This window comes from Rattus norvegicus, chromosome 4 (genome assembly GCF_036323735.1).
Source record: "Rattus norvegicus strain BN/NHsdMcwi chromosome 4, GRCr8, whole genome shotgun sequence".
NCBI classification, from domain to species: Eukaryota; Metazoa; Chordata; class Mammalia; order Rodentia; family Muridae; genus Rattus; species Rattus norvegicus.
In genome coordinates, this window is record NC_086022.1 from 166,695,317 (window position 1) to 166,711,723 (window position 16,407).

At 38.6% G+C, this 16,407-nt stretch overlaps 1 protein-coding gene across 13 annotated transcripts in view; it reads right to left on the reverse strand.

Moving 5' to 3' along the window:
* The window catches only part of Klra2 (killer cell lectin-like receptor, subfamily A, member 2), a 112,572-nt gene that overhangs the window by 90,594 nt on the left and 5,571 nt on the right, over positions 1 to 16,407 (reverse strand). For 11 of the 13 annotated variants that reach the window (XR_010065684.1, XM_039108019.2, XM_063286439.1 and 8 more), the window contains one exon: positions 1,205 to 1,347. The exons of the other annotated variants lie outside the window; for them this stretch is intronic. Coding sequence is in view for 10 of the 11 variants with exons in the window: in XM_039108019.2 (XP_038963947.1) it covers positions 1,205 to 1,347 (143 nt within the window). In the remaining variant the exon portion in view is untranslated. The remainder of the gene's footprint in view (positions 1 to 1,204; positions 1,348 to 16,407) is intronic. 13 annotated transcript variants of the gene reach the window in all.

Consider the following 16,407-nt stretch of genomic DNA (forward strand, 5'->3'; position numbering starts at 1 on the left):
AGAAGTGACAGAACTTGAGGAGGGGATGGGAAGACATCTGGAAGTATTTAGTATGCCTTACATGTGACATCAATGTAGCATAATGACACATTAAATTTCAGAATATATATCATAGTACAGGTTTAAATGTAACTATGTATACTATATCTAATAAAACTTTATATCATTAGTTAACATTAAAAGTTATAATAATGCCTGGTCTGGCCCCAGTGAGAGACTAGAGGCCCCATGGAGTGGGGAGGTCTGGTGGGATGGAGGTGTGGGGTAGAGATGGGGGAGGAGGTATGGGAACAGGAACAGTCAGAGGGTGAACCAGGAGGCAATAACGACTGGACTGTAAAAAACAACATTAAATTATTTAAATATATAACAATGCTGTAGTATTAATCATGCAATTGTTTAGATATGTATTAAACTGATATATAAATCATCTACCATATTCTAAATGACATTTCAAACTGATACTACATGCATTTTTGCATAGTAATATAATCTCCATATTTGTAGAGATTTCCTTAGTAATAAATATTAACAGACAATGTCAGTTTCCTAACCACTTTGTTTTTTTCTTTAAATACTAGCTTCTAAAGATAGACATTTAATGATACAGAAAATATTATAAAATAAATGTTATAGACATGTTCAGTGAAATCACCATGAGTTAACTGATACGACTGTTTACTTGCATGGTTCTCACATCATTTCTAATTTGGGGATAGACTCAGTGGTTCATTACTCTCCCTGTCGTCATCCAATTACTCATCTCAAGCAGTCACATTCTTAATTTCCAAAGAGCAAGCCCTAAGCATCTGCTTCTGGCATGTTAGTTAGCACTTTATGAAGATGCGTAACTATAGGTCACAGGTTGTGCTGAGCCAAATGCTTAAACTTCATCAGAGAAAGACTTGCTTCTCTGAGGCACTCTGTTGCAGATTTCTGAAGAAGAAAGGAGACTTTAAACATCCAATTGTCTCTTTAGAAACAAATCTCTTCATAACTGATGCTGAATCCTGACTTTAAATGGAAAGCAGGAAAGAGTCGATTAGGAAACAATTACTGAACAATTTTTTTCTCACATTACAGAAACATCACATAGAACCCATGAAGGACTCTTTTTTTAAAACCCTTGCCTGGGCTCATATCTCATCATCTAAGGTTTAGAGAGAGATCTAAGTATAAAGAAGTATGTAAGGGTCTATAGTACCATTTCATCCTCATCATCTATCTTCAGAAGAGATAAGCTGCAAGCCTGGCAGATCTGTTTACATCCATTCCACTGTACATTGTCAGTGATGAAATAATAGCATTTCATGCCACAGCAGAACCAGTGTCCTTCTACTTGTTTGCCTACAACAGAAAGGGTGAAAGGTTAAATGTCCTATTTTCTTGTATTCTGACATCAGTGTTTATTATTAAACATCTACAAGTAAGAAAAATCTCATAGCTCTCAGAAATTGAGGTTGTAGAATGCCCAGAGACCCCTACACACCCATGCTGTATGCAGCATTTTTTATCACAGTAAAAAAGTAGAGAAAATGTAGCACATACACTCAAAGGAATACTATTTAGCCTTTAAAGCAAAGTAAAGCCTGTCAGGCATGACATTTTCTTGCTATAATGCCAGCACCCCACAGAGTGAGGAGGAGGGTCACTACCAGTATGAGGTCATCCTAAGCTGAGTAGTGAATCATGGACAGCCTGGGCCATACACTGAGTTTCAAGTCAGCCAGAGCTATGGAATGAAACCATGTCTTATACTCCCCTCAAAGAGAACCTGACAAAATGTAACCAACTATGCAGTAGTGTCTCCCAGGCAACTCCTGCCTGCTGCTCACTTAGTGTCAGGATACAGTGTCTATTACCAGGAAACTAGCTTCTAAGGAGACCGCAGAATCTTTGTAGCCTCCTCTCTCTCCCAAATATGTAAGAAAGTCCCTCAGAGAATCATGGATGAAGCATGTCAGTCACAAGTCCTTCATGATTCTATTCAGATGAGGTTTTTAACCCAGTCAAATCCTAAGAATCAGAGGTTTGTGAAAAACCAGGGGCTGGAAAGCATGGAATGAGCACTTGTTGCTCAGAGGCAGTACATGAAAGGTGGAATGCTGGATCTGAATTAATGCTACTTGGAGTTGTGCTGTGGTCTCTGTTAAACACTCTTGCCTTAAAGATCTTCCTGAAGGTGATGTTATTCTGACAGAGGTGAGGTCTTCAAGAGTATATATCCCCACATGCCCAAAGATGGCAAACTGAACATATTACAATGTGTGTAGTTTATATAGCATTTCAGTACGATTATTTTGTTTGGTGTGGTTCTGGGAATGGCCATGCTCTAGCAGTGAACCTTATCACCAACTTTTGCTTTTCTATAATGAGGTAACACAATGAAACTCAGCCTGGCCTGATATTTGTTGGGCTACACTACCAGACCTGGGCCCTGGAACATAATTACCCTCCATTCCTGGCCTTCTGAGAAAAAAAAAATCTATGCTCATGCTTTTCTCAGTGATATGATCTGGGATGCACATTGGCACTTTATCATCCTCATTGAAGATTAGATCCACTCTTGGTGTCACAAAGTTCCTAGTCCAACCCTTATCGATCACACCAGCATCTCCCCTCTCACTTGATTGATTGAGGGGAATGGGCATACACCCTTCTTCCAACTCTGTCTTTCATTTTCAGAATCACCAATTTTACTTTCTCAATGCTTAATCAATGTAACCATCACTTGAATCAGAAAAAGGAAGATAATCCTTGCTAAATTGTCCTTCATCAGACTCAGAATTTTGTAAAATATTCACCACTTGTTGAACTGAGAAGAGAGTTTACCTTGTCCTTTAATGGTTGAAATGCTCAGTTCATTGCCTGCTTGTTCCATGGTAAATTGCCCCCAATTCCCAAAATCACATCAAAATACAATCAAGCAGTCTGCCTAGGGCACCATATAGAGGTGAATTGCCCATGGTTGCCTGAGTCCCAGTGTCTATCTCTGGGCTTGCTCTTCAGTCTGGAGGACCATTGATGCTCTGCTTACTGTGGAAATTTTCAGGGACCCCCAAGACTAAAAAGCTTGGAACCCTGCTCCAACAATCTCATCCTAGGCAGATATGCCCACCATGCCAGTTGGGTCCAACTGGGACACAGCCTGCAGAGTAAGGTCCATCCAGGACATAGCCTGCAGAGTAGCGTCTACCTGAAATACAACTAACAGAGTCAGGCACCTGACTTTCACTATTTGTTCCATGGCTTCCCCCCACTTTCCCAAGAAATCCTGCTGCCATCAAAACCATCCAACTAATACCAGGAAAAACCAGGCACCTAAAGGATAGCATAAGAACACAATCAGCACAGGATCCTTGCAGTCTTCACCTGTGCCCAGAGCTAAGTTTGTCCCACAGCATTCTGTACCAAAATCTAGCCTGGAGAGAGAGAGTCACCAAAGAGTACTCTCCCTCCAGAGCCCACAAGTAAGATCACCACTTTCACACCAATAAATGTCCAAAACAGAAACCAACAGAAACACACAGGGCACAGGAAACTCAGATCTCTAGATGTCTCTAGCTGTGCCTAGAGCTAGGGAAGTCCACAGCCCTTCATACCCAAAATCCACCCAGAGAGAACTGGTTTCCCAGGAGGGTGCACACTCCTAGGATCACAGGTTCACAGGCCCATAGAAGGGAAAAGCTCCAGTCGGAGCCAGCAAGACCAATTAACACCAGAGATAAACAGATAGTGAGAGACAAGCTCAAGAACCTAAGCAAAAGAAATAAAGACTACTTGGCATCATCAGAAATCACTTCCCACACCAATTCATGGGTAACCTAACACACTGAAAAGTAAGATTTGGATTTAAAATCACATCTCATGACGATGAAAGAGACTTTAAGAAGGTCATAAATGACTCCCTTAATGAAATACAGGACAAAACAGATAAAAAAGTAGAAGCCCTTAGGGAAGAAACAAGCAAAAAGATCCCTACTCCCTTAAAGAATTACAGGAACAAAACAACCAAACAGGTAAAGAAATTGAACAAAACTATCCAGGATTTAAAAATTGAAATAGAAACAATAAAGAACTCACAAAGAGAGACAATCCTGGAGATAAAAATCCTAGATAAGATAAGGAGCCATAGATACATGCATCAACAGCAGAATACAAGAGATAGAAGAAAGAATCTCAGGGGCAGAAGATACCATAGAAAACATTAACACAATAATCGAAGAAAATGAAAATACAAAAATATACTAACACAAAATTCCAAGAAATCCAGGACACAATAAGAAAACCAAACCTAAGGATAATAGTTATAGAAGAGAGAGAAGATTAGCAAATCCATAAACAGTTTCAAAAATTATAGAAGAAAACTTCCCTAACCTAAAGAAAGAGATGCCAATAAACACATAAGAGGCCTACAGAACTACAAAAATATTGGACCAGAAAAGTAATTCCTTCTGTCACAAACTGGTCAAAACACCAAATGCACTAAAAAGAAAGGATATTTAAAGCAGTAAGGGGAAAAGTTCAAGTAATATATAAAAGCAGACCTATCAGAATTAGAGCAGACTTCTCACAAGAAACTATGAAAGCTAGAAGATCCTGGACAGATGTCATACATATCCTACAAGAACAGAAATGTCAGCCCAGGTTACTATATCCAGCAAAATTCTCAATTACAATAGATGAAGAAACAAAGATATTCTGTGGCAAAAGCAAATTTACAAAATATCTTTTTTTAATGTACTTTATAAATCTTTTTTCTTCCTTTTTTATTTCTGCATTTTTTATTAACTTGAGTATTTCTTTTTTTTTTTTTTTGTTAACTTGAGTATTTCTTATTTACATTTCGAGTGTTATTCCCTTTCCCGGTTTCCGGGCAAACATCTCCCGAATCCCTCCCCCTCCCCTTCTTTATGGGTGTTCCCCCTCCCCATCCTCCCCCCATTGCCACCCTCCCCCCAACAATCACTTTCACAGAGGGTTCAGTCTTAGCAAGACCAAGGGCTTCCCCTTCCACTGGTGATCTTACTAGAATATTCATTGCTACCTATGAGGTCAAAGTCCAGGGTCAGTCCATGTATAGACTTTAGGTAGTGGCTTAGTCCCTGGAAGCTCTGGTTGCTTGGCATTGTTGTTCATAAGGGGTCTCGAGCCCCTTCAAGCTCTTCGAGTTCTTTCTCTGATTCTTTCAACGGGGGTCCCGTTCTCAGTTCAGTGGTTTGCTGCGGCATTAGCCTCTGTATTTGCTGTATTCTGGCTGTGTCTCTCAGGAGCGATCTACATCCAGCTCCTGTCGGCCTGCACTTCTTTGCTTCATCCATCTTGTCTAATTGGACGGCTGTATATGTATGGGCCACATGTGGGGCAGGCTCTGAATGGCTGTTCCTTCTGTGTCTGTTTTAATCTTTGCCTCTCTATTCCCTGCCAAGGGTATTCTTGTTCCCCTTTTAAAGAAGGAGTGAAGCATTCACATTTTGATCATCCATCTTGAGTTTCATTCGTTCTAGGCATCTAGGGTAAATCAAGCATTTGGGCTAATAGCCACTTATCAATGAGTGCATACCATGTGTGTTTTTCTGTGATTGGGTTACCTCACTCAGGATGATATTTTCCAGTTCCAACCATTTGCCTATGAATTTCATAAAGTCATTGTTTTTTATAGCTGAGTAAAATTCCATTGTGTAGATGTACCACATTTTCTGTATGCATTCCTCTGTTGAAGGGCATTTGGGTTATTTCCAGCTTCTGGCTATTATAACTTCAAGGCTGCTATGAACATAGTGGAGCATGTGTCTTTTTTATATGTTGGGGCATCTTGTGGGTATATGCCCAAGAGAGGTATAGCTGGATCCTCAGGCAGTTCAATGTCCAATTTTCTGAGGAACCTCCAGACTGATTTCCAGAATGGTTGTACCAGTCTGCTATCCCACCAACAATGGAGGAGTGTTCCTCTTTCTCCGCATCCTCGCCAGGATTTGCTGTCACCTAAGTTTTTGATCTTAGCCATTCTCACTGGTGTGAGAGCAAATCTCAGTGTTGTATTGATTTGCATTTCCCTTATAACTAAAGATGTTGAACATTTCTTTAGGTGTTTCTCAGCCATTCGGCATTCCTCAGCTGTGAATTTTTTGTTTAGCTCTGAACCCCATTTTTAATAGGGTTATTTGTCTCCCTGCGGTCTAACTTCTTGAGTTCTTTGTATATTTTGGATATAAGGCTTCTATCTGTTGTAGGATTGGTAAAGATCTTTTCCCAATCTGTTGGTTGCCATTTTCTCCTAACCACAGTGTCCTTTGCCTTACAGAAGCTTTGCAGTTTTATGAGATCCCATTTGTCGATTATTGATCTTAGAGCATAAGCCATTGGTGTTTTGTTCAGGAAATTTTTTCCAGTGACCGTGTGCTCCACATGTTTCCCTAGTTTTTCTTCTATAAGTTTGAGGGTATCTGGTTTGATGTGGAGGTCCTTTATCCACTTGGACTTGAGCTTTGTACAGGGTGATAAGCATGGATCGATCTGCATTCTTCTACATGTTGACCTCCAGTTGAACCAGCACCATTTGCTGAAAATGTTATCTTTTTTCCATTCGATGCTTTTGGGTCCTTTGTCAAAAATCAAGTGCCCATAGGTGTGGGTTCATTTCTGTGTCTTCAAATCTGTTCCATTGGTCTACCTGTCTGTCTCTGTACCAATACCATGCAGTTTTTATCGCTATTGCTCTGTAATACTGCTTGAGTTCAGGGATAGTGATTCCCCCTGAAGTCCTTTTATTGTTGAGGATAGTTTTAGCTATCCTGGGTTTTTTGTTATTCCAGATGAATTTGCAAATTGTTCTGTCTTTGAAGAATTGGATTGGTATTTTGATGGGGATTGCATTGAATCTGTAGATCATTTTTTGGTAGAATGGCCATTTTTGCTATATTAATCCTGCCAATCCATGAACATGGGAGATCTTTCCATCTTCTGAGGTCTTCTTCAATTTCTTTCTTCAGTGTCTTGAAGTTCTTATTGTACAGATCTTTTACTTGCTTGGTTAAAGTCACACCGAGGTACTTTATATTATTTGGGTCTATTATGAAGGGTGTCGTTTCCCTAATTTCTTTCTCGGCTTGTTTCTCTTTTGTATAGAGGAAGGCAACTGATTTATTTGAGTTAATTTTATACCCAGCCACTTTGCTGAAGTTGTTTATCAGCTTTAGTAGTTCTCTGGTGGAACTTTTGGGATCACTTAAATATACTATCATGTCATCTGCAAATAGTGATATTTTGACTTCCTTTTTTCCGATATGTATCCCCCTGACCTCCTTTTGTTGTCTGATTGCTCTGGCTAGAACTTCAAGAACTATATTGAATAAGTAGGGAGAGAGTAGGCAGCATTGTCTAGTCCCTGATTTTAGTGGGATTTCTTCAAGTTTCTCTCCATTTAGTTTAATGTTAGCAACTGGTTTGCTGTATATGGCTTTTACTATGTTTAGGTATGGGCCTTGAATTCCTATTCTTTCCAGGACTTTTATCATGAAGGGGTGTTGAACTTTGTCAAATGCTTTTTCACCATCTAATGCAATGATCATGTGGTTTTGTTCTTTCGGTTTCTTTATATAATGGATCACGTTGATGGTTTTCCGTATATTAATCCATCCCTGCATGCCTGGGATGAAGCCTACTTGATCATGGTGGATGATTGTTTTGATGTGCTCTTGGATTCGTTTTGCCAGAATTTTATTGAGTATTTTTCCTTCGATATTCATAAGGGAAATTGGTCTGAAGTTCTCTTTCTTTGTTGGGTCTTTGTGTGGTTTGGGTATAAGAGTAATTGTGGCTTCGTAGAAGGAATTCGGTAGTGCTCCATCTGTTTCAATTTTGTGGAATAGTTTGGATAATATTGGTATGAGGTCTTCTATGAAGGTCTGATAGAATTCTGCACTAAACCCGTCTGTATCTGGGCTCTTTTTGTTTGGGAGACCTTTAATGACTGCTTCTATTTCCTTAGGAGTTATGGGGTTGTTTAACTGGTTTATCTGTTCCTGATTTAACTTCAGTACCTGGTATCTGTCTAGGAAATTGTCCATTTCCTACAGATTTTTAACTTTGGTTGAATATAGGCTTTTATAGTAAGATCTGATGATTTTTTGAATATCCTCTGAATCTGTAGTTATGTCTCCCTTTTCATCTCTGATTTTGTTAATTTGGACACACTCTCTGTTCTCCTCTTGTTAGTCTGGCTAAGGGTTTATCTATCCTGTTGATTTTGTCAAAGAACCAGCTTTTGACTCTGTTGATTCTTTCTATGGTCCTTTTTGTTTCTACTGGGTTGATTTCAGCTCTGAGTTTGATTATTTCCTGCCTTCTACTCCTCCTGGGTGTATTTGCTTCTTTTTTTTCTAGAGCTTTTAGGTGTGTTGTCAAACTGCCGACATATGCTCTTTCCTGTTTCTTTCTGCAGGAACTCAGCGCTATGAGTTTTCCTCTTAGCACAACTTTCATTGTGTCCCATAAGTTTGCATATGTTGTACCTTCATTTTCATTAAATTCTAAAAAGTCTTTAATTTCTTTCTTTATTTCTTCCTTGACCAGGTTATCATTGAGTAGAGCATTGTTCAACTTCCATGTATATGTGGGCATTCTTCCCTTATTGTTATTGAAGACCAGTTTTAGGCCATGGTGGTCTGATAGCCCGCATGGGATTATTTCTATCTTTCTGTACCTGTTGAGGCCCGTTTTTTGACCAATTATATGGTCAATTTTGGAGAAAGTACCATGAGGAGCTGAGAAGAAGGTATATCCTTTTGCTTTAGGATAGAATGTTCTATAAATATCTGTTAAGTCCATTTGGCTCATGACTTCTCTTAATCTGTCTATGTCTCTGTTTAATTTCTGTTTCCATGATCTGTCCATTGATGAGAGTGGGGTATTGAAGTCTCCTACTATTATTGTGTGAGTTGATATGTGTGTTTTGAGCTTGAGTAAGGTTTCTTTTATGTATGTAGGTGCCCTTGTATTTGGGCATAGTTATTTAGGATTGAGAGATCATCTTGGTGGATTTTTCCTGTGATGAATATGAAGTGTCCTTCCTTGGTAGACTTGCCTCCTTATGTTGGGCTTTACCATTTATTATCCTTTGTAGTGCTGGATTTGTAGAAAGATATTGTGTAAATTTGGTTTTGTCATGGAATATCTTGGTTTCTCCATCTATATTAATTGAGAGTTTTGCAGGATACAGTAACCTGGGCTGGCATTTGTGTTCTCTTAGGGTCTGTATGACATCAGTCCAGGATCTTCTGGCTTTCATAGTCTCTGGCGAAAAGTCTGGTGTGATTCTGATAGGTCTCCCTTTATATGTTACTTGACCTTTTTCCCTTACTGCTTTTAATATTCTTTCTTTATTTTGTGCGTTTGGTGTTTTGACTACTATGTGACGGGAAGAGTTTCTTTTCTGGTCCAATCTATTTGGAGTTCTGTAGGCTTCTTGTATGCTTATGGGTATCTCTTTCTTTAGGTTAGGGAAGTTTTCTTCTATGATTTTGTTGATGATATATACTGGTCCTTTGAGCTGGGAGTCTTCACTCTCTTCTATACCTATTATCCTTAGGTTTGATCTTCTCATTGAGTCCTGGATTTCCTGAATGTTTTGGACCAGTAGCTTTTTCCGCTTTACATTATCTTTGACAGTTGAGTCGATAATTTCTATGGAATCTTCTGCTCCTGAGATTCTCTCTTCCATCTCTTGTATTCTGTTGGTGAAGCTCATATCTACAGCTCCTTGTCTCTTCTTTTGGTTTTCTATATCCAGGGTGTCTCAGAGGCAGGGGACCCACTGCTCCTGTGCCCTTATCCAAGGGAACCCAGAGGCCGTATACAGTTTCCTCTTGGGTCAGGGTTGTGGGCAGGGGTGGGCTTTATTGGTGGTATCTTCTGCTCTACAGTCTCAGGAGTGCCCACCTGACCAGGCGGTGAGGGCTCTCTCCCACGGGGTTTGGGAGTTGCTGCGGGCAGGGATCCGCCGGTTTGGGACTCCCGCTAAATACCTACAAAATATCTTAAAATGGAATCCAACCCTCAAAAGGATAAAAATGGAAAATTCCAACATAAGGAGGGAAACTAAACATTAGGAAAAGCAAGAAAGTAATCTTCTTTCAACAGCCTAAAAGAAGATAGCCACACAAACATAATTCCTCCTCTAAAAACAAAAATAACAGGAAACTATCACTATTCCTTAATATCTCTTAACATCAATGGACTAAATTCCCAATAAAATGATATAGACTAAGAGAATGTATACATAAATTGGACCCAATATTTTCCTGCATACAGTAAACACACCTCAGTTACAAATACTGACACTAAGTAAGAGTAAGGGGCTGGAAAAAATATTTCCAAGCAAATGGTCCCAGGAAACAAGCTGGAGTAGCCATTCTAATATTAAATAGAATCAACTTTCAACCAAAAGTTATGAAAAAAGATAAGAAAGGACACTTCATAGTCATCAAAAGAAAAATCTACCAAGATGAACTCTCAATTCTGAACATCTATGCTCCAAATACAACGTCACCCACATTTATAAAAGAAACTTTACTAAAGCTCAAAGCATATGTTATACCATACACAATAATAGTAGGAGATTTCTACACACCACTCTCATCAATGGACAGATCATGGAAACAGAAACTAAAAAGAGACACAGTGAAACTAACAGAAGTTATGAACCAAATCGATTTAACAGACATTTATAGAATATTTCACCCTAAAAGAAAAGAATATACCTTCTTCTCAGAACCTTGTGGTACCTTCTGTGAAACTAATAATATATTTGGTCACAAAAGAGGCCTCAACAGATACAAGAAGATTGAGATAATCCTATGCTTCCTATCAGATCACCACAGAGTAAGGCAGATCTTCACTAACAAGAAAAATGACAGAAAGTCCATATATATATGGACTTCAGCTCATATATATATATATGAGCTGAACAACACTCTACTCAATGATAAATTGGTCAAGAAAGAAACAAAGAAAGAAATTAAAAACTTTTTTAGAATTTAATGAAAATGAAGGCACAATATACCCTTACTTATGGGACTGAAGGAACCTACTTTTTACTGAATTGTAAGAGCTATTAAGAGGCTTGGCCTGATAGAAAGTAGGTAGGTTATGGAGTTCCTATGAAGGACCCTAAGGGCTTTCACCAGCTTTACTGCAACCACTTCAGGTCAAGATTAGACCAAGTACTAGCTTCTCGCCTCTGGTCAAGGCTAGGTCAAGTTCCATTCTCCACCCACAGTTCTTGGGAGAAGCAGGGATGTTCTTGAAAAACCACAGAATGTACTGGCTGATAGTCATCTGACTTTCTGGTCCCAGATAGAGTTCGAATGCATAATCATGTGCTTGCTAGCCAATAGGTCAATATGCTTAGCCAATAACTTTAAATTGTAACCTTGCTGAGGTAACCCGTACCCCTAAAAAGTATAAAAACTGCTTGTTATATACATTCAGGGTCGCCTTCTAGTCACTTGCCATGATTGGCTAATTAAAGGTCTACCCCAATCTGCCAGAAAATAAAGCTATTGTGTTTGCATTGAACTCTTTTCTCATATCTCATTTCAGGGGCCAGGGTTCCCAGTAGTTAAGACTCACTTCGAGCCTTACAGGACACAATGAAAGCTATGGTAAGATAAAAACACATAGCTCTGAGTGCCTCCAAAAAAAAAAAACTGGAGAGAACATAAACTAACAGCTTCACAACACACCTAAAGTTCTATAACAAAAAGAAACAAATACACCCAGGAGGAGTAGACTGCAGGAAAGAATAAAACTCACAGATGAAATCAACTGAGTAGAAACAAAAAGAACTATACAAAGTATTAACAAAACTAAGAGCTGGTTCTTTGAGAAAATCAACATGATAGATAAACCCTTAAGCATACTAACCAGAGGACACAGACACAATAGCAAAATTAACAAAATTAAGGAATGAAAAGGGAGGCATTTAAGAAACCCATACAACTAGACTTAGTTAAATCCTCTCATATCTTTGAGTGACCGTTCACTCTTCCTTGTGACAGACACAATAGCTACTGCCTTGCCTAACCAATGGTAGGCCCTGAATGAATCTCCAACTGAATTCGATCAAAGTGATTGTTTGCCTGTTTGATTGGCATGTGCCCATGCCAGCTCGGTGACTTGCACGTTGATAGGCATGTGTTTCCATGATAAAGGATGGCTTTGGTTCTAAGACATTTACAGTTTGCCACATGAAGGGGGTGATGGCGGCCGTGACAGTTCCCTCAAAATACCTTCCAAGTTAGTTCTTCTTCATGCCTCCCAACTAGTTAAAGCAAATGCTCTGCAATAATCTAGGATAGTTGGTGTGAAAAACTGTCAATAAATTATACTTTTAAAATTACAGGAATTAGCAGGCATAACCCAAACTCTAATATGGCTACACTTTGTGCATGTTTGAAATTTTCTGATAAAAACAATAAAGTCTCTTCATATTCAAAAAAAAAAAAGAAAAGAAAAGGGAGGCATAACAATAAAATGAGGAATTTTTTTAAAAGAACATTAAATCCTACTACAAAAGCCTATACTCAACAAAACTGGAAAATCAGATATAAAATGATGCAAAATGATATAAAATACCTTGGTATAACTCTAACCAATAAAGTGAAATATTTGTAGACAAGACTCTCAAGTCTCTGAAGAAAAAAATTAAAGTAGATCTCAGAAGATGGAAAGATTTACCATGCTCATGGATTGGCAGGATTAATATAGTAAAAATAGACATTTTGCCAAAAGAAATCTACTGATTCAATGCAACCCCCATAAAAATTCCAACTCAATTCTTCATAGAGCTAGGAAGAACAATTTTCAAATTTATTTGGAACAAATAAAAAAACATGACAGAAAAAATTTTCTCAACAATAAAAGAACTTCTAGAGATCACCATCCCTGACCTCAAGCTGTATTACAGAGCAATCATGATAAAAACCACATGGTATTGGAACAGACATAGACAGGAAGATCAATGGAATAGAATTGAAAACCCAGAAATGAACCCACACACTTGTGGTCACTTGATCTTTGACAAATGAGCAAAAACCAGACAGTTGAAGAAAAATAGCATTTTCAACAAATGGTGCTGATTCAACTGACTGTCATCATGTAAAATAATGCAAATTGATCCATCCTTATCTCCTTGTACAAAGCTGAAGTCCAAGTGGATCAAGGACCTCCACATATAACAGTCACACTGAAACTAAGAGAAGAGAAAATGGGGAAGAGTCTCAAATTCTTAAACACAGGGGAAAATGTTGCAAAATATTGTAAGGCAAAGGATCTTTACCAATCCTACATCAGATAGTGGACTAATATCTAATATATAAAAAGAAATCAATGAGGTGGACTACAGACAGCCTAAAAATCTATGCTCCAAATGCAAGAGCACCTACATTCATAAAAGAAACATTACTAAGGCTCAAAGCACACATTGCACCTCACACAATAACAGTAGGAGATTTCAACACCCCACTCTCATCAATGGAGATCATGGAAACTGAAACTAAACAGAGACATAGAGAAACTAACAGAAGTTATGAACCAAATGGATTTAACAGATATGTATATAACATTTAATCCTAAAACAAAAGAACATACCTTCTTCTCATTACTTCATGGTAGCTTCTCCAAAATTGACCACTTAATGGGCAAAAAACAGGCTTCAACAGATACAAGAAGATTGAAATATTCCCATGCATCCTATCAGATCACCACGGACTAAAGCTGGTCTTCAATAACAACAGTAATGATAGAAAGCCCATATACATGGAAGTAGAACAACAGTCAACTGAATGATAATTTAGTTAAGGAAGGAAGGAAGGAAGGAAGGAAGGAAGGAAGGAAGGAAGGAAGGAAGGAAGGAAGACAGACAGACAGACAGACAGACAGAAAGAAAGAAAGAAAGAAAGAAAGAAAGAAAGAAAGAAAGAAAGAAAGAAAAGAATTTTTAGAATTTAATGAAAATGAAGGCACAATATAACCAAACTTATAGGACACAATGAAAGCAGTACTACGAGGAAAACTCATAGCTCCGAGTGTCTCCAAAGAGAAACAGGAGAGAGCATACATTAGGAGCTTGACAGCACACTTAAAAGCTCTAGAACAAAATGAAGCAAATACACCCAAGAGGAATAAAAGGCAGGAAATAATCAAACTCAGGGCTGAAATCAACCAAATATAAACAAAAAATACTATAAAAAGAATCAAAAAAATCAGGAGCTGGTTCTTTGAAAAAATCAACAAGATAGACACACTCTTACACAGACTAACCAGAGGGTACAGAGAGTCTTTCCAAATTAGCAAAATCAGAAATGAAAAGGGAGGCATAACTACAGAATCTGAGGAAATTCAAAAAAAGTATGAGATACAACTACAAAAGCCTATATTCAACAAAACTGGAAAATCTGGAGGATATGGACAATTTTTCTAGACAAATACAATGTACCAAAGTTAAATCAGGATGAGATAAACCATCCAAACAATCCCATAAATCCTAAAAAATGGAAGCAGTTATTAAAAATCTCACAACAAAAAAGAGACCAGGACCAGATGCATTGAGTGCAGAGTTCTATCGCACCTTCATAGAAGACCTCATACCAATACTGTCCAAACTATTCCACAGAATAGAAACAGAAGGAGCACTACCCAATTCCTTCTATAAGGCCACAATTACACTAATATCTAAGGCACACAAAGACCAATCAAAGAAAGAGAATTTCAGACAAATATCCCTTATCAATATCAACACAAAAATACTCAATAAAATATTCACAAACCGAATCCAAGAACTCATCAAAACCATCATCCATCATGATCAAAAATTCTTCATCCCAAGGATGTTGGGATGGTTCAGTATATGGAAATCCATCAATGTAATCCACTACATAAACAAACTCAAAGATAAAAATCACATGATCATTTCATTAAATGCTGAGAAAGCATTTGACAAAACTCAACACCATTTCATGATAAAATTCCTGAAAAGATCAGGAATTCAAGGCCCATACCTAAACATAGTAAAAGCAATAAACAGAAAACCAGTAGCCAATATTCAACTAAATGGAGAGAAACTTGGAGCAATCCCACTAAAATCAGGGACTAGTCCACTCTCTCCCTATTTATTCAATATAGTACCCCCAGTAACCGGACCAAATCAGGATCCAACCCAGGGATAGGTACCAAACCCTGAGTCTATTATTAAGGCCATATTGTGCATGCAGACAGGAGCCTGGCAAGGCTGTCCTCTGAGAGGCTCTATCAGAACAAATACAGATACAGCCAATCACTGGATTGAGGCCAGGGATCAATAGGGAAGAGTTAGGGGAAGGATTGAAGGAGCTGAAAAGGATTGCAACCCATCAGAAGAACAACAGTGTCAACTAACCTGGATCTCTCAGAGTTCTGAGAACTCAACCAGAAATCAAGGACCACACATGGGCTGGGCTGTGGGCACATGTGTAGCAGAGGACTACCTTGTATGACTTCAGTGGGAGAGAATAGATTTATCCTGCAGAAACTTGATCCCCCAGGGATGCTGGTGGGGGTGAGGTGGTGATGGGTGGGCAGGTAGGGAAGCACCCTCTCAGAATCCCAGGAGGGGATGGGTTGAAGAACTCTGGGATGGGGTACCAGGAAGGGGGGCAACTTTTGGAATCTAAATAAATAAAATAATTTAATAGAAAAAATAACATCTTATATCTTTAAGAAAATAAATATTCAAGATTCTTAGTCATCAGGGAAATGCATACAAAACCCCCTCACAGTCATCTGAATGGCTGAGATAAAAATCCCAAATAACAGCACATGCTGGTGAAGATTTCGAGCAAGGGGAACACTCCTGCACGACTGGTAGGAGTGCAAACTTATACAACTACTCTGGAAATCAATTTGGTGGTTTCTCAGAAGATTTTGGCTACCTCAAGACCTAGTTATGCCACCCCTGGACATATACCCAAAAGATGCTCCACCATCCCACAGGGACACTTGCTCAACTACGTTCATAGCAGCTTTATATGTAATGGGCAGAAATTAGAAACAACCTAGATCTCCCTCAACTGAAGAATAGATAAAGAAAACGTGATTCATTTACACAATGTAGCACTACTCAGCCATTAAAAACATGAACATTATGTACTTCACAGGCAAATGGATGGAACTATAAAGTATCATCCTGAGTGAGGTAACCCAGACCCAAAAGGGCATGCATGTTATGTGCTCATTTATAAGTGGATATTATCCATAAAGTACAGGATAATCATGCTTTAATCAACAGACCCAAAGAAGCCAAATAACAGGGGGTCCAAGGGAAGATGTTTCAATCTTTCTCAGGGGAATGGAGCAGGACAGGGGATGGAG